The 19,141-nt window shown below is 39.3% G+C and overlaps 1 protein-coding gene across 1 annotated transcript in view; it reads right to left on the bottom strand.

The window, feature by feature from the left end:
- The window catches only part of LOC132905363 (myb-like protein X), a 38,519-nt gene extending 21,286 nt beyond the window's left edge, over positions 1-17,233 (bottom strand). The window contains exons 1-2 of the mRNA XM_060956574.1: positions 16,994-17,233; positions 7,413-12,239 (exon numbers count right to left, since the gene is read on the bottom strand). Coding sequence (XP_060812557.1) covers positions 7,413-10,828 — 3,416 coding nt within the window. The 5' untranslated portion in view covers positions 10,829-12,239; positions 16,994-17,233. The remainder of the gene's footprint in view (positions 1-7,412; positions 12,240-16,993) is intronic.
- Between the last annotated feature and the right edge of the window lie 1,908 nt (positions 17,234-19,141).

Here is a 19,141-nt window from a genome sequence, read left to right as displayed (position 1 = left end):
TAATTAGCATTCAAGAACGACCGCAAGCTGGTTTGTGAAAACTCGATATTACGTAAATTCTTCTATCTTTGAAACATTCGTCGTTTTAACTTATCGTCCTGCTTTCGCTCTTTCACTATTTATTTGCATTTTATCTCGTACAATGCCAGGGTCGTCTGACAAAATGATACATTATTTTAATCGGGAGGTATCCATATTTAATTGATTCAGTTCCCGATATATCCAAACCATGAATTTTCGAAGAAACGGTAATTCAATTACAAGGACAGCAAAGAACGTTGAATTTCATCGATCGAGAAAGCACGAGACATTTTCGAACCGATTCCTCCGAAGCGGTTATGTCGCTCGTACTCATCGATCCGTTTCTAAAGGGGCGTTCACATCGGTGATTTGAACGAGCAGAAACGGAGCGCCGAACAAGTCGTTCCTTTCTACCTCTAAGACCGACATAAAGCAGACTGCGCATTTTTATGAAAATTCATACGTTTAAGAACATAATAAAAAAATGTAGAAGCTCGATAGAAAATTGTTTTACCTACTTAATAATATAAAAAGCGCTATACTTTGGGTATTTTCTACATTTTTCTAGATCACGCGCTTTCCGCGCAACTTCCGCTTTCAAACTTCCAATAAATTCAGAAAAATCTGCAATCCAGGCGTAAGACATGCCCTGATCAGGATTACCGCGAATGTTTATAAAGCCCGTATTTTACGAGCGTTATTAGAGACCAGGATGGTACGAATTGCGGCGACTGTCGGTGGTTTTACCGTAAATATAGAGGGAGGCGAAGGACAGCCAAAAGAGAAAAGGTGGAGGAGACAAAGAGAGGAAAAGAAAGAGGAAGAAGCGCGCTACGAAATGGTGGAGGGAAAGAAAACCAATTAGAAATATAAGAAAAAAAGTGAAAAACTCGATGGGAAGGGATTGAATAAGAGGTGGGGAAACGAAGGGTTGAAAAAGAAGAATTTCAAGAGGCACGGATAAACGGAGAAGGAGAGAACCAGAGGACGGAGAAAAACAAGAGACGAATATAGAGATCGAGATGAAGAGAAAGATAGAGACAAGTTCCTACTATCCTTCTCGTTTTATCCCTCTCCTCCGCCTCCTGAACCCCGTGGCAGAAACGTGGGCGTGGACGTAGGCGAGGTAAGCCTTCAGGGCCGGCGAACATCGACCGATCCAACTGGACGCATCGTAAATCGTGACCAGCCTCGTGATTCTCCAACAACAATGATAGACACATCCATATACGACTTTTTATTCGACAATTTTCGAATGTTGCGTCGGTCGAATCGAAAAAAAAAAAGAACACAACCCCGTCAACATTAGCAGAAGCAGCGAATTGTATAATTAAGGTAGCTTCTGGGAAACGAAGTAGTACAAGTCAGTGCTTTGGGCGTGTAATTTTGGCTTAACGTATCCCTTCGATTAATAAAGAATCATCGTCTGAATATCGATATTCGAGACGCTTAATTCTATTTAATAGACTCGAATGATCTTAATTGTATTTTTTTCTTTTTTTTAATCATCGATTTCTATAATTTCATCGATCTAACAAAATACGAAGAAATAAACGCGATTCCAGCAAAAGTTATTCCTCGTTACAAGCGGAAAGAAAGCGAAGCTAATTGACGAGCAAATATCGAAGATAAATGAAAGAGACGCGAGATAAAGCAGATGAGTAATGTAAAAAAGAAACAAAAAGAAATTAAGAGAAAAGCGATCAATTATCTGGCAGGAATACGTCCGTAAAATCCCGCGAAAATGTAATCGAAAGACATTGATAATTTGCCACTCGATTGCGACCGGGAAAAAACAGTGACGGACGTTTTTATCGGTAATGCGTTTTAAACGATGCAAGAACGAGGCGAGGTAAAACGCAAATCGAGCTATCCACGATCAGTGGCGTCGAAAAAACAAGCGTTCCTGGCGTCTAGGCATCGGAGAATGCCAAACACCAGCAAAACGTTAAAACGAGCTTTGATTTTAATTTCCTGCATTCTCCCTCGTTGTTGGCCCGCGGCTTTCGAATTCCCGTTCGTACGATCGATGAACGTTCGTGTCGTCACATGAGAACCCTCCTTTAATACCTCTCCCTCTCATTAAAGCCGTCCGCTCAACGCACGCGGAGAGTAGCATCCTAATGCTATTTACACAAGTGCTCCGCCGGAGCGAAAGGGCGTTCGAAACTGTTCCTCGGCGTTGTGACGCCGTGCCAGCGTGTTACAATAAAATATCCATTTGCTTTGAGCCGTATCTAACCGCCGTTAACTGCAAAACGTATATTCGATTCGACGGGCTTAACGTCTCTTTAGTCTCGTACACGCGAACCCGTGTTTCGTTAGCTCATAATCAGATGTACTCCGACGATTCGATGGCTCGGACAAGATAAGTGGAATTAAGTTTGATCGTTCGAGTCATCGAGAAATTCAACTTGTTCGTATCGTCCGATAATAAATAGGAGAAGTATGGGCGGATCGAAAAGTTCGAGTTAAGTTCGATCGTTCGAATCATTGGGAAATTCGAATTGTTCATGAAAGTACGGAAAAATTGAAGTATAAATTAAAATTGAGGAGCCAAATTCTTTCACTCGAATAATCGTTGCGATTCTTTTTTTTTTTTTTTTTAAACCCAACCTCACTTACGAATCGACGCAGAAAAAAATAATGATATTTATAGCATAACATCGGATGATATTACGGTGACATATTTAAGTTTATTTTTAAAAAACATTATTAAAAAAATAGGCAATATATGCCAATATGCAAAGATATGCAAAACACGATCTATTCGTTATTGACAGATATTAAATAATGTTTTTGTATCTGAAAATTATTTTTTTAATACGTTACCTAACTTTGCTCCAACAGCATTCAGGTTTGATGATAATTACGGTTATAATTATAACCTTCATGGTTATTAAATCGATTAACTAATTATACATGTGATGGTGAATTGCAACGATTTACAGAAAGATGTACACGCGATTTGTTAAAATTGCGTAGTATTTGTATACCTGATATATTATGCGTATATGTTAATTTCCCTTCGATATAAACCGATTACGTTGAAGAGAGCTATTCGATTTTAATTAACTACGTTCGATTTTTTGCATGAAACGAGACTGCCGTTTTAAATTAATTAATTAGTAACTAATACAAAGATGTTATTTAGCACTAATATCCTTGGTTATTTATTTCTTACGTAGTATTTGAATCTCAAGTAAAAGTTTCTGCCAGCCGTGAATCCTATTATTATCCCGACAATGAAGGTAATTTTAATGAGTACGTTATAATAGGAAGTAACGGAAACAATGGGAAGAATCGAGAGAGGTAATGACTTATACGAATAACGACGTTTCTATAGAAATAAAATAAGAACTTGGAAACTGGAAAATTATTTTCGTTAAACTTTCATTAACGTTCTGGCCGCTTCTAACGCGACTGCTTTCATAAAGTACCAAACACGCAGCATTCTATTATTTCTCAAGCGTATTTAAGAAGAAACCATATTAATCTCTCGTATAAAGTTGATTATATTTTTCACAACGATTAATAATTCGCATTTCTACGTATATCGTATAAATACTTTCCAACGTACACGTTTTCGTAAGATCAGCGAAATACATAAATTTCAAGTAATCGCGGTGAAACCGATCTATGAGCGAAAGGAATATACTGAAATAATTCGAGATCCCAAGGTTTAACCCGATACTATTTTACTTCGAAGAAAACACAATAGGTACGTCACAGATATCTTTATCAATCCTTCGAGGCAGGACCGAAGACTATGAATTTGAAATATCTGCTTACGCAACAGTTTCGTCGCAAAACGTAGACAAGGAGCGTAGGACAAAACTCGGAGCCACGACCCACTTTCGTGCCGTGCCAATTGCCGATCGTGGAACACACAGTCCTAATTAGAGAAGTCTCGATCACCAATTAGAAGCCACGTGTTACAAGATCGACCAACAGAATTCGACCACCTCGTGAGAAAATCGCTGTCCAGCTGGAAAAACGTTTCTCAATACGTCTATCCAACGATTTCGATCTTCTCGTTCGTTTTCTTCGCGATAACCTTCTATCATTGATCGTTCTATTCCAAACATTTGAAATCGTCCTTCGTAAAAATTCATATGGCAAACGTTCAACAACGAATAAATTATGACAGGCCGGGTGTTCGATTCATATTGGTCTCGATATTCTGGCTAAGATTAAATGCTAGAAAGTTCAGGAATTCGGACTCTTCGTCTTGGAACGAATGTTCTAATCTAAGTGATCGAATGACTCCCCTTCACCAATTATTCCGGAATTCTAACCTAAATCGCGCAAATTCTCTCACACGCTTGTGAAAACGTGGATCGAATAAGAAAAAAGAAAAAATTATTTTTCGCGACGCCAATTTCCACGCGGCAAGTATTTTTCGCTATTAATCCCATTCTCGGTTTTATACAGCCGTGAATGTTATTTACGCGTTATAAATAAATGAAATTACCGCGTATCAAACTAGTTTTAGTTTTACTCTCTTACTATTTCTTTCTGTCAGGATGAAAAAGTTATGTGACAACTGTCGGATAAAACCAACTTAGAAAGAAATTTTACAGTTTATAAATGTTTCATTGCTAGCGATAAAATAGATTTAGCTCTTCGAAAGTGAGAATTTCACGACTCGAAGGCGGTCCACGCTTTCTTCCCGACAAATATAAAATATTCCGCAGTAACAAATTGAAATATAAGGAATCTACAGAATTGTTTAGTGAAAATCCTTTCAAATACAACTTTGAATTTATTATTGCCACTACACGTTTATTCTTTTATCGCGCCTCTACTTTGTTTGTATTCTTTTCATATTCCATTGCTTTACTCCCTCGTAAATAACCAGAAGCTTTCTCAAATCTACTTGATTCAATTACAAAAGTAAAATTGGAACATCAGACAGATCCGCTTCAATTTCGAAACGTGAAGAAAGTTTAACAGAAGTAGAGATTATACCTTCGTGCATAATTTACTAGAGAGAGAGAGAGAGAGAGAGAGAGAGAGAGAGAGAGAGAGAGAGAGGCAGGGAGATATGATCGCATCTTAGACAGCGTTAAGATATAATCTAAACTCGAGATTTTTATGATATTTACAAGAAGCGTGGAAACAAATCGTAGAACCTTGTCGAATGTTGTTAATTGGTAGCAAGAGGAAGCGCATCGATCATGCTCGCGTCTCTCTACGTAGGAGGTAGCGCAGCAGTTTACCACGTTCGATCTCGTTTAAATATTTAACGGCGGTCATGTATGCACGTCGATCGGATCGTTATAACCGGACTGACAGACCGGAGGTGGAGCCTGCGAGATACAGTCGCTATCGTTCGCTCGGTATTAAAATGCAAATGATCGCACTATCACCGACCCGTTCTTAGTATCAGTGTGTTACCTCCGTCGTTGCGGACTCGCAAAATACTCTGACTCCATCTCCTTTCCCGTTCTGTATGCATAAAGTATCGTCGTACGCCGCGCACCGTACACCTTTCCACGTATCGATACGTATAGAAATTTAATTGTCCAACCACGATTACCATTAAGTACATAGATCGAAATTTAATTGTTCTCGGAGCAATAGCCATCAGACGACCCGAGTGAACTATAGGATGAAACAGTGAAAGTGACAAGGGCAAGATGTTGTTACGTTAAACGATTCGATAGCTGCTCCTTTATGACCTGTTTCGTTGATTAATATAGTCCACTTACCAACGCCAAACGGCGAAAAACTAATCGGTACCACTTATGCGATTATTGATTAATTTTCTCCAGCTATAGGACAGTCGCGATAACATATTACGATATGTAATACGTAATATAAAAAGAATTCTTCTAAGTTCATTAAAACCTACTACCGTTAATTGAATAATACCGATATTGCAAGATGTTGATGGTTAATTATTGATTTTCCACGACACGCTCTCTCGATCGATGTTGATGTTAAAACTTCTATATAATACAAGATATTCAATAAATCGATTATTAATGAAAGTGCTTTCGGAGCTAGCTACTGGTTGAGTAATTGTGAATTCCGATGTCGCGTGGTATGCATGTTAAGTACATTTAATAGGTGTAATTTAATAATTTGCAATGATTAGGTCGAACCTTGTTACCTACGTCAGTAAATATAGGTAAAGACGGAATAAAGAAGGATAAAATACGATATCTAAACAGGTTCGTATCGGACGAGATATACGACGAAATAAAATTTAAATCTAGATGACGATCTTTTAACGCACGAATTGAAAAGAATATGAATAATATTCGTGGATAATCGACGATCTTTAGAAAGGTCTATTTCTATGGCAAATTGTTGTTTAAAAAAAAAAGTTCTTTTATTCGTTCTTTAACTCGTACTTTAATCGTAAAAATTCACTTTAACGAACAATGCGTTTGCATCGATAACAACGGCGGCTCCAATTCCTTTTTTTTCGCTGGCAACATCGCGTCTGCGAGTTTGATTCTACATCTAAATGCAGATTGAAGTTGCAGTGAGAGGTTAATCCGTAGATTCTCAATTTTATATGCTTTTCGTGATGTTTCTTTTTTCTTTTTTACCCTTTCGTCCGCCTCTCTTTCGTATTAATTACAGTCGACGTTATAGAGACCAGACGGTATTTCATTCCAACGTATTTCATGTGATATTTCCCTTTCTTCGTGCATAAGATAAATAAGATATAACCATGGATAATTATCTTTATCGAAGAAATAATATCTGACGGATAAAAGAGATCTAGTTGAAAAGCGATTCATTGGAGAACACGTAAGACAATGAACAACCGTTCCTATATTCTGTCTCAGTGAAATGGTTACCCGCATCTGTACAGCTGTTACAAGCGTACGTTTGCCACGATTAAAATGTTCCAATGCTGTTACATTTCATGCAGTCATTGGTCAAAAGACGCGTAGTATCACAGAGAACCTTAGGACAAAGCGTTTGGAAAAATAAAAGTGACGGCTGCCGTTTCACTGCTCCGGGGTACGAGTTAATGCTTCTGACGTATGAATGTTCTTTCCCGTTCGAGTTGGATGAAATAAACGACACTTCGTGATAATAGGATGCGCTTCAATTTCTTGCTACGAAACACGTTCTTATTAAAGTCTCTTATCTATTCTATTTTAATCTCATATACATACGTTATATAAATGGACACTTGCGTCACCTGATTGAATTATTTCTTATTCTATGCCGTGGCTAATTATATATCACTGCGCGTCGAACAAACTCTTTCGATCGAACGAACAAATATCTCGTATTCCCTGAATAACTAAACGTAAGGCTAATCCTTAATACAGAGATGTCCATATTCGCGTTAAAATCATGCTCCTCGTATTTTCCATATTGAATAAGATAAAGTATAAGATAAGTAAACGAGTAAGAATTACCTGCCAAACAGAGGATGCCAAAGTTGCGATTCTTCGGGCGAATTGGCCGTGGAGCTGACTTCCGGTTCCTGTTTAAGTAATCCGCTGCGTACCCTGAGCAACGGGAGATAAGTGGTGGTTCTTCGACCACTGGAGAGATCGATCGGTGCTGGCATTAGCGTGCCGATTGGTTTGCAGCTGAGCTTGGGTCTCGTTTGCAACGCGTTTTTCGTTCCGTTGCTCGCGTGACCGGATCCTCTGTTAGTGCCGTTGTTGATTCTTGGATGCGACTGTCGTGACCTGCAGACCGGACCCTCGCCGTGATCGAGGACGTGCTGAAGATGAGCCAAGGATATCACCAATAAATCTGGATCCCTAAGGAGATCCGGCCTGGTTAACGCTTCTGGTAGTCTTAGTTCTGGCCTGGAGGCCAACAGTTTCGGAATTTCAGTGGCCGGAGCCGCTGCCAGACCCGGCAAATAGTCTCTCGGTACCAGAAGCGGATCCGGTATCAGATGTCCGGACGTCTCGATCAATTCTCTAAGCTGACTAGCAGGATCCAAAAGGTTGTCGGTGCTACTGGACGTGGCGCAAGCCTCCTCTATGGCGTGCATTCGATGCTTTGCAGATGATTTTTGATAAGAACTCGATTGGTTCTTTTGCCTACCGACGGACCATTCGGCGGACATTGGTCTCTTGGGTGTGGCTCGATCCGTCACGAAGTACGTACTATGGATATCACCGCTGGACATTGGTCTACCAGAGTTCCTCATCTCCTGAGTGTGAACGTTCAATCGTTCCTGAAAGCTTCTGTTACCTTTCCTGTTTACGCTACTTCTCTCCATGTCCTTCGGATCGGCACGAATAGTAAGATGATCGCTGGGTATTTGATCGCAGCGATTCGAAATCTCTTTCTGCTTCTCGTAATCTCTGACCTCCAGCTGATTCGGCGACGACAAAATACCTTTCAAAGTTAGATCGTTCTTCGCGTCTTCCGAGCAGGATACCGAACAAGGGGGACTAGGTAGCAATCTCTCGAGATACGCGGAAGAGGGCCTCCTGGAAGCCGGGGAACATGGAATTCCACTCGGCTGCGGTGAGACAACGGTGCCACGTGTCCGAAGTTCCTCAAGGACTTGCTCGTCGAAATGTTCTACATCCTGATACTTGCATTTAGCTTGAGCCTCGCTGTTTCTGCTCGAGCTGATCCAATGAGCCTGATTTTTCGTATTTTCCAGAGGAGTCTTCCGATCTTCCGAGTTTCCTATGTTTTGCCTGTGGAAGTAATCCCTATCGGACTCGTAAGCTAGCGAGTCGGCGGCTTTCTGCCGTCTAAGATCTTCCAATACTTGCGAATCGCAATCGTCTTCGTCCTCCTCCAAATCTCTCTCGTTGTCGTCTTCTTCGTGAGGAAATCCGTCCGTCTTCGACTCGCCAGAGTAAGCCTCGTTCTTGGGGAAATTCACGGTACTTTCCGGGGACTCGACGCGCGCTTTCATACTCGGAGAAGTTGAATGATTGGCGATCATTTGAGAATTTCGATATCGGTAACTGGGTATGATAATGGACAAACCGGGAAGATTTTTCGGAGAAGTCGTGGTTCCTTGCGTTTCCGTTGCAGAATCCGTGTTCTTTAACAATCTTTCGACGCACTCCGCTTGAGAATCGGGCGATCGACTGGACGACGACGACGACGCTTTCGACGTTGGTCTCGTCAACGACATAGCCATATTTTTCGTTGTTTCCGGAGTGTGAGTCCTGGTAATAGAAACCGAAAGACCGGGTGTATTTCTCAGCGCATTCAAAATCTTCGAGCTATCGTTATAATCTATTTTCACCGGTTCACGGGGTTCGTCGGGTCGCTTGTCTTCCGTTCCCAATTGCACACCGTCGACAGACATCATACTTTGCCATTTAGAATGAGAATTCGTTCTACACTTTGATCTATTTCCAAGGCCACCGTCCGCTTCGGCAATCTTGCACGATTTCGAGTCCGAAATGTTATTTTTTATAGAAACGATGATGATATCGTTCTTCGTTTCGGGCTTCTTCTCTTCTTCGTTTTCGTAGTTGGTGAATATCTTCTCTTCGTGGATCTCTATTTTATCGTCGGCGAGATTGTCGTTAGTTTTAACGATATCTTCCAGCTGTTGATAGCTAGAAATCGCTTCGTTCCTCGATTGTTCTTTAACCTTACCCGATAATTCCGTGACAACCGCTGCGTTAAAGTCTTTGATTTTACTCTCACTGGGTTTATTATGAAGATTCTCGTTGAGAACCTCGTACGTTTTCGTCGAGTCGACGGGCAAATCAGCACTAGGCGTATCGGTAGCTAGAACCGGCGAGGCCGTGACATCGATCATGTTCAATATGTCCTGAATGCCTGCCTTGTTCACGTGTTTTCTTTTTTCATTATCCACTGCTGGCTTCTCCTCGCCGGCGATAACATCATCCTCGCCCTGCCCCTTCTCGTCTTTTCCCCGTCTTTGAAGGACATTCTGATGAACGCCTTGAGGCAATTGAGAAAAATGTAGTTGTTCCAGTATTACTCGCGGTTGGAACAACTTATCTTTCTGCAGCCTTTCGAGATTGTTCCTTCCGTTGCAGCTCGACGCATCTTTCTCGAACTTATTTCTCTCCTGTATCTCGTTTTCGATCGCGTCCTCTTCATCGTCTTCCTCTTGCTCCTCGTCTTCATCCTCCTCCTCCTCCTCCTCCTCCTCATCCTCTTCCTCCTCCTCTTCTTCCTCCTCCTCCTCCTCCTCCTCTTCTTCGTCCTCCTCTTCTTCGTCCTCCTCTTCTACATCGTCCTCGTCGTCGTCATCGTCGGAACATAGTACTCTTTGTCGGTCCTCGTCCCAATTTTCTTTGATCTTTGCGTTATTCCGCATTTCGTCCAGAGGAAATCCGTAATCTCGTCGATGTTTGCTCTCTCTACTAACCTCATCGTAACTTCTCTTTTTTCCAACATCGTCCTTGCCGACTAAACCGTTGGTTCGCCCGTTGGCTAGCTCGTTCGCGCAGATATGTCGAAGATTGAGCGTCGTATGCCCTGTCTGATTGTTGATGTCTTTTTCTTCGTTTGTGTCGGACGAATTCGAAGAGTTTGCGCTGCTCGTCTTCTGGGAGGTAACTCCCAAGGCAGTCGAGTACATGTTGGACGCCGTTCTCGGTATCGAACGCCATCCTTGCGCCGTCTTCGTCAACTTGATACGATTCCTTTTGTCGTAGTCCTCGCATCTTACCTCGACGATTCTTTGCTCTCGCTGCGAGGCCCAAAGAAAAATCGGATTCACTTTCGGCCGTTTCTCTTCCGGTTCATCCGAGGACCGTTCTTGCCGAATCTGCTTCTGATGCTTTTGATGATGGTGATGGTGATGATGATGATGACGTCTTTGTCGACGGGGCGCTGTGCCCCGTGCAGGGGCCCCGCTCATCACTCCATCCAACGAGCGGTTATTACTCTGCCACCCGTCCACCGAGACGACTTCTTCTGACAACCGCTCCTCTTCTTCCAATCGCGTTAAGTAACTTCTCGGCCCGCCGATCAACCAGAACGTGCTATCTAAAAGTAACGCTTAAAATATTCACTGTACATCGATATTTCTACATCAGTCGGTTCGCAAAGGATAGTTTTTTTATTCGCGATTACATCGCCCGATCGCTCGCTAAGCATACACTGTGATAACCTTATACTATGCAGCTCCATCGACTAAGTGATTAAGCGGTATCATGGGTGGCTCGGATTCACCCTGATCAGCTTCGACTCACCCTGAAGTCAATTTCTCACCGTCCATTAACAAACAAGACAATTTCAAGCAAGCAACGATCGATCTTAAGGGCATTGACATTGTTGACCTAGCACTTCCGCGAACAAGATGCACCGGACACATAGGCCACGCTCTTGTCTTCCTCGACGTTTCCGTTGCCAGTGTTCCACCGCTTAATTTTATTCGCTTCTCCTCCGTTCTTTTTATTGTACGTTTCACGACAGCGGAGACTTTCCGCCAGTTTTGATCCACACCGGACGTCTCAACTGAAGATTCACGGCTACACCGCCGATTACTATTATCAAAGATAAAAACACGACGGTATCGCGAAGGTGTCGAATCCACCGATGCCGCAGGTCGTCGACGTTCACCCAACTATCGAACCGCGATACAGAGCAGGGCGAGCGAGAGCAGAGGATCAGCGAGCTCGTCGATTTTCATCGAGGTATCTACAACGTCGATTTGCATCGAGCTTGCGGCGTCGACTCCGTCGAGCTTACGGCTGGCAGCACTGAGTATGTTCGACCCATCGAGCTTCTCTTCAACTATTCGCTTCTCTCTTTCCTCCGGCGTTATTCTCTCTATCTCTCTCTCTCTCTCTCCCTCCCTCCCTCCCTTGTCTCTCTCTTTCTCTCTGTCGCTGCTTACACGGTGGTTGCGCCGGCCTTGTCGCACCCTAAATCTCTCTCCTCGAAATTCTTTAATCCTTTCCACTGTCCCGACTTCGCGACTTCAAGGTCCGTTTCCAACAAGCGCGTTCTCTTCCTTTCAGCTTTTTTCACGGGGTTTCTACACGCATTCCTGCAACGACACCTTTATCCTTGACCATGCACGAATCGTCGACGATGAAATCGTGGCTGACGAACAATTGTCATCGATGACATAACACTCAGAAGATTTATCCACCGGTTACATGTCGTTACGCGCGGAGTCACTGTCTGGGAGCTACTGTCGGTACCTCCTCGTTGCCTTCCACTTCGTCGCCGCCGCCCCCGCTCCACGGAATCGCGAGCCAGGGCCGGATCTATCCGTGATGCCCTTGTCTTATTTTCTTCGTTTCTCCTCTTTCGTTTGCTTCCTTAAAAACAATTATTTCTACTTGCTTTGCTCTTTTTTACAAGTTACTCTTTAAGTCGTCGAAACTTATGATTTCCATGGGAGAACTTTGAAAATACGGATCGTTGGAAGATTCGGTGAAAATAATTTGTTTGGCTACTTCTGAACGATGCGATAGATCTTATAACTCTAATGTTGGCTATTTTTGTCTATGTCAGTTACTTTGGTGCACCGAAAACTAATTGAAATTTTAGATTTGGATAAAGTCGTTGGTGAGAAATTCAGTACGATACGTCCTGATGTTTTTATGTCATACCGTACGATTAAATTAAAAATAGTGTTATAATAATGTAAGCCAGTAATAAGTTTCTTCCAATTTGTTTTTTTTTTTTTTTGATATCGTTAAAGCGCTTATATCGTTCGTCTATTGAATCATTTTAGTAATTCGGGACCATTTGATCGAGTTAAATTTAACATGCAAATTTTTTAAATAATTTCAGCACCAAAATAGACATTTTAATTTTATGCTTTGCAAGTGTGTAAGTGAATAAACGCGTCGCAAGTTATTTATAAAGCAAAGTGTGTTTCCACATTTTCAACACGAGATTCGATCTTCTCGGTTCTTTTATGCCAAAAGCAATGTGACAACTTTTATATCAGATCAATCGACTACTTAAAAATGCTAATTCTCATTTATTTCATAACGCTTTGTAACTTTGTTCGGAATTGTTAAATCTCTTTATTCGTATGAGTCATCGAAGGCCACATGCGTATATCTTTATAATTTTATACTATAAAAACATTTCAGAATATTTGCATAATAATTTAATAGAAAAACACAGTATATTTCCGATAACTTTTTCCTTATCCATATTCAACCATTGCTGTATGTATTCTCCCTTTCAATTTATCAAATTACCGCAACACAACAAATCAAATCGAATAGTTAGATTTCATATAGTTAGATATTTGACAATGTTAGTTTGTTAATATCGTAAATTAGCTAATATCGTAATGAAAGTAAATTAGTGCGCGAGGCGATCCTGATACGAATCTAGTACGGGGCGACAAGACGTATAGGCCCGGCACTGTAACGTTCTTACCCCTCACCCCGAGATAGCCAGCTCGCGACCGGAGCACCGACCATGGAAAGAGACCGAAGGTACGCCGAACGAGGACAGACGCAGAGGAAGAGAATGGGATAACCTGTGTGTATATACGGGTATACAGAGTGTACCGAAGGTAACTTCGATTACAATGGTATCAACGATTTTACCGGCATTAAAACAGAGAAAAATCCTGTCGATTAAGCTGCGCGTTATCAACAACCCTTTCTTCTGTCGTTTTAAATCCGCAATATCCGATAACGAAGTGTTCCAACGATTTTCCTAACATCTCCAATTGCGAGTGACAAATTAGCACAAGGTCGTGACTAATTCGAACGTTGAACGAACTCTTTTTCCGATTCTCTATATATCGGATTTATACGTATTTTATTGTCAATTTCATACGATTCGAACTTGTCCAATATTCGGATATTTTTGATGTACAACATGGTTACACGGAAAGGAAAGAAAAAAGAACAAAAAAAAAAAAAAAAAAAAGGAGAGCGTTGGTATTTTCTGAACGAGAGATTTACCCGTGTCCCCGACGAGGAACTAGTTTTCGATAAACGAGCACCTCCTCGTTAAGTGGCTCCACGAAGGGGGCCGAAATCGTACTCACCCTATATCCCCGAAGCGTTCGCGGGATAGAGAGGCCCAGAGAGGTCAAAGTGGAAGAGAGAGGACCGTGCACCAAGTGAGAAGCGGTGGGACAGAGAGAGAGAAATATTTTTATTAAAAGGAGGGAGGCGACTCAATGGAGGGATAAAGACAGATTCGCGGCGCAGTACACCGTGTCGGATGCTGATGCTGCATTAAGCCCCGTTTGCACTTCCGCCCTTCCATTCGCAAGCTTCGATCCTTTCATACGCTCCCTTCGCGCCGCTGCCGCCAATTGTTTTCGATGATTTTTATTTTATATGATATTCCTGACAATTCTACTGAAAATAATCCAACATCGCGGGCGAGGTGCTTGCTTTGTTGATTTTTTTCATTTCAGAGCAGTTCGGTTCAGCAATTCCGAATAAAACACGGTTGAGGACGCTTTGATAATATCAACATGATCCGATGAACGTCAATTATATGAAAAAAGAACGAATAAAATCGAGTATATTTTTAAGACGGAGTAAAATGTAATTTCAAATGCGATCGTGGTTCTAACGACGTTCGTAGGAAATTCTACAGTTAGGTTAAAATAACAATTACTACGATAGCGGTAATTATATCGTTTCAGACAATATTTCATTTAGAATTAACATTTAGAAGTAATATAGTTACGAAACTAAAAATAAATTATTTCCTATCTACAACGAACTAAACGTTAGATATAACATTTTTTCCTGAATTGTTGAAAGTTTATTTTGAAATGAAAGTTTAGTTCACGATATTCCGTGTATTTTATATTTCTATATTTCAAAGAGGATACACAACGAATTTCACAATGCCAGGTATCATTGTGTTGAAGAACCATCGACAAACAATGTTACGAAGAGGGGTCTGCATATCTAAGGACGTAATCATAAAAGAAATTCTTTCAAATGAAAGCGCTATTGACTCGACAGTGTTGCATCACGATGACCGATGACCCGACCATTTACAATTTCGGCATCTTGATATTCACGATCTCGACTTGATCTACGTACCAAAGTCGTCGAACTAGAGAACTATAGATATTCTTAACTACGGGCTGTTTTTATTACCGAATAAAGATGCTTTTCCTTGTATTCGTTCGTGACTTAAGGCAAACACGAGGTATACCAGCAAGGTCACGTGATGGACTTCGTCCAGGACGAGACGAGGGAGCATACATAGAAGGGAGACGTCACTGACCGTGAACGCACGCGAGACTCGCGACAATTTTGTCCGCGACTTAGCAGGAACTCCGTACATCGGCAGATAAAGCGGAAGAATGCGGCCTCGATGAACTTTGGTTGGGGAAAAACGCGCCTTCGGTCGATTTCCTAATCGACCCTTTCTACTCGACGATGGTTAAATCGATTGATCAGTAGAATATGTATATCTGTTATATACGTTAAAATACTCGATCGACGTTTAAATACTCTGTAACGAATATCATTTTTCTGGTAGGTCGTTTGTCTGAAAATATTTGTAAACGTTCGCGAACAGTCTGTATTTTTGTTCGAAAAAAGAAAAAATCAATGTGTCTACCCTCGAGCATGATTACTGTTGGTAACAACTGCATCACATGAATGGCTTCCGGCCAGGTAATCCGAGGGAGTGTTCATTTAACGAAATGTTAAGAAAGTGGGTTTTGATCAGTGAATATAATACTTGGGACGGCAACGATTAAGTCTTTTCCTTGATTTTTTTATGTATAAAGTTTAACGGAGTTTTGTTAAAAAATTAGGATGCATAATTTCATGAATGATTTCATTTGTTTCAATGTAGAAAACAATTTAGTCTGATGATAAATATAATTATATATGTATATAAATCAAATTTTTCTATCAATGAACAAATATTATATGTGCATGTTTACTTTTTAGTAACTAATTTTTAAATATTAATTAATTTTTAAATATTATAAAGTTTCAAAATATTGAAATTATATAAACTCCTTTATACTTTATAACAAGCATCGATTATTTAAAGATAGATAACATAATCTGGACAAAACATAAAGAAATACATACATAAAAACATGAAGATTTAAGATTAATGCTTTTGTGTAGAGAGTGTAAGATTAATGCTACAATAAGGCTAGTTTCATAGATAGAAATCTGTGTTATCGGCTGAATGAAGTTCGAGATTTACGATACTTCTTACTAGAGAGCATAGTGATTCGTTATCGGCTATTATTATTTCGAACAAAGTTTACAAATATAATTCTTTTCGATCGTTCAACTAAGAATAATAGAGTGATTAGGTATTCGTTCTTGAGTGACGCAAAATATTTAACTTATATATCATTCAAATATTTATGAACTTACTGAAAAGCAGATACGAAATAATGCGACACCTACATACATCGTAGTCAAATTTATCAATATTGTTTCTGTATCTGTGGAACAATGCATATATGGAACATTTTAACAATAATTATTTGGAACGTTAACTACGTATTTATTTTTTTGATATGTACAATAGTCTTGGTACAACGAATGCTATCCACTGTGTAAATGACATTAAAATACCTTGAAAATTATCAAAAAAATTTGTGTACTTTTCCTACATCTTTTTCACAGGTTATGATCTATCTTTTACAGTTAATATGATAATCATGATGTTACTTTCTTTAATTTTCGAAAAATTTAAATAAATTATTTTGTCTCTTTAACCATAGTCATTATTATCCAACAATTTTAATTTGTTATACAAATATTCACAAATGATTATATCATCAAAGCCTATTGAAAAAATGAAATAAACGATACATCTTAATTATCATATTTGTATTATAATTAGATTGCGGATTTTTATTTATTTATAGAAAATTTTTAAATGCAAAACCGCACAGAATGCACACAAATTGAAAAAATATATAAATATCCAAAATATAATACCTTCTATAATATGTACTTGGTAGGTAAAACAATTTTCTACAGAGATTCTACTTTTTTAATTATATCTTCAAAAATATGAATTTGTATAAAAATTCCCACTTTAATTATAATACACAACTATTAATATAAGAACAAGAAGAAATTCTTACGTATATCTTGTATTCGACGAATATTTCGTCATCGCTACAGGTGGTCTGGTAAAACCCTCTCCCAGGTTCAGCACGCCTACACATTCCAAGACGTCATTGGATTTTTTCTGATCCGACTCACTCCATTCTTACGTCTGATCCCATTGATCCTAACAACATAAACTGGTAAACTGCTCACTGATTCAAACGTCCATTGCGTCAATAGCTAAATTTGAATTTCATTCGACTTCATAGAAGTTTAACCTCCTAAAGCACCGGTACAACTACCAGTCGATTATCGAAACGCTATGGAATTGGCGGGAACGTAGGCGCGCGGACATTTGATTTTCAACCACTCTATCTTTTACAAGATTAAATATACAAACATATAGATATTCAATACTTCTCAGAACTTTATAAAAAACATTTTCACTATTTATACCGTGAATCAATCGCGCAGATAATAAAAAGGCAAAGATAAATTCGTGACTAATATCTTTTAGATTTGCAAGTATTTTTTGATGCACGTGTTTATGTCGAAAGTATCATTTATTTACAATTTTGTTGCCGTCTTATATCTTTTTTTTTTTCGACAGAATTCGTAAATATAACGTTCGTCGATGCTTTTTCTTTCTCATTTACAATTCCATAAGAACATTATACGTTTTTGCGACTATTCTCCGCGTAAAATCCGTTTCAACATTACAACGATATATATACAACTTTCTCCTGAACACTCGCGTTGACGTCAGAAATGGTTTTCAGGGAAATATGTACGTGAAGTCAACGAATTACATGTACTTAGGAATTTAATTACAATGCTCGACAATTCATCGTCTACGACGGTCGAACGATAACTATAAAAGTCAAGAATCATTCAATGTTCACGTTCTTAGATCATACGTGTTTAACGTTATATGTCATTCCTTCTTTTTTATTTATTCAATTATATTTTCATCGTGTTTCTACGTATATACTTACACGTGTAGATTCGATTTGTAAAATTAAATTTGTTTCGTATATTTTTTTTTAAAGTGCCTTAAAATAAAGTTAAAATATGCAATTTTTTATCGTCTAAAATCATTTTCTTTTTTACTTTGTTTATATACATTGTCTACTGTAAGATAGTATATACTTATATCACATATACATTGTAATGGTATTCATATATTTATAAATTATAGTAAATTTATATGATGTGTCCGACTGAAATTGATAACAAGAATATTTCTTATAAAACTTCTTTTTACGTTAGTCCCTTTGATATATATAAATAAAGACTACTCATTTCAATTGGCTAATAGAAAGTTCAATGAGAAACTCCATTAAAGTCAATAAGAAGAACTTGTGAATTTTTAAACTTCTAGTCAGCTCTAACCGATCATGGTTTCTCTCTAAATATATCGCTGGTGATTAATGTCTGTACCGTACTGCAAACTTCGAAAATTACACCGTGATCGTATTACCTGGCCAACGTAAGATTTTCATATTAAAATTTTAATTAATGTTACAAGCGATTAAAATATAAAGAAAATAAACGAAATGTTGAACTTTCACGAAGTACATAAAAGAAAAGAATCGATCACCTTTCAACACAAGTTCATCCGCATAATAAAGATAAAACATTGTACTTCAAATAAATATTCCTACGAATGATACCAATAAAATGCATAAAAAAATCTTCACAATTGTTGGAAGACAAATTTATTTTGGTCCGTTGCTGCTTAAGCGAAACTGCAAATTTCAATCGGATTCACAGAGCTGCATCCCTCGGTTCTGCAAGCTGCAAATATCGTGTGTATGAAAGGATAACGTAAGTACGTACATTGTTGACTGGCTCATCGAAAGTACGAGGAATTCGCAGAAGCCACTGGTAAAACTTGCATTTCGCAGAATGATATTTGTAACAAAGTTCAAAATTGGAGTTCCTTCGTGACGAGCTACTATATTTGCGATTATAACTCACACGCCTACGTCATCTCATCGGCGATAATAGAAAAATTTCCTTGATATTACGTCACATTTCTGATATCGTCCGAAGGTATTTTTAATGAACGTAGACAGGAAGGTTGACGAATATCGCGAATTTACTGGATTTCGCGAATAGTCTACAAAGCGCGACCGCATACTTTCTTACTTTCTACGAAATGTCGACCAACGATGAACAAA

Source organism: Bombus pascuorum, chromosome 3 (genome assembly GCF_905332965.1).
Source record: "Bombus pascuorum chromosome 3, iyBomPasc1.1, whole genome shotgun sequence".
NCBI lineage: Eukaryota > Metazoa > Arthropoda > Insecta > Hymenoptera > Apidae > Bombus > Bombus pascuorum.
The sequence above is the reverse complement of the archived record's forward strand: the minus strand, read 5'-3'. Positions and strand labels throughout refer to the sequence as shown.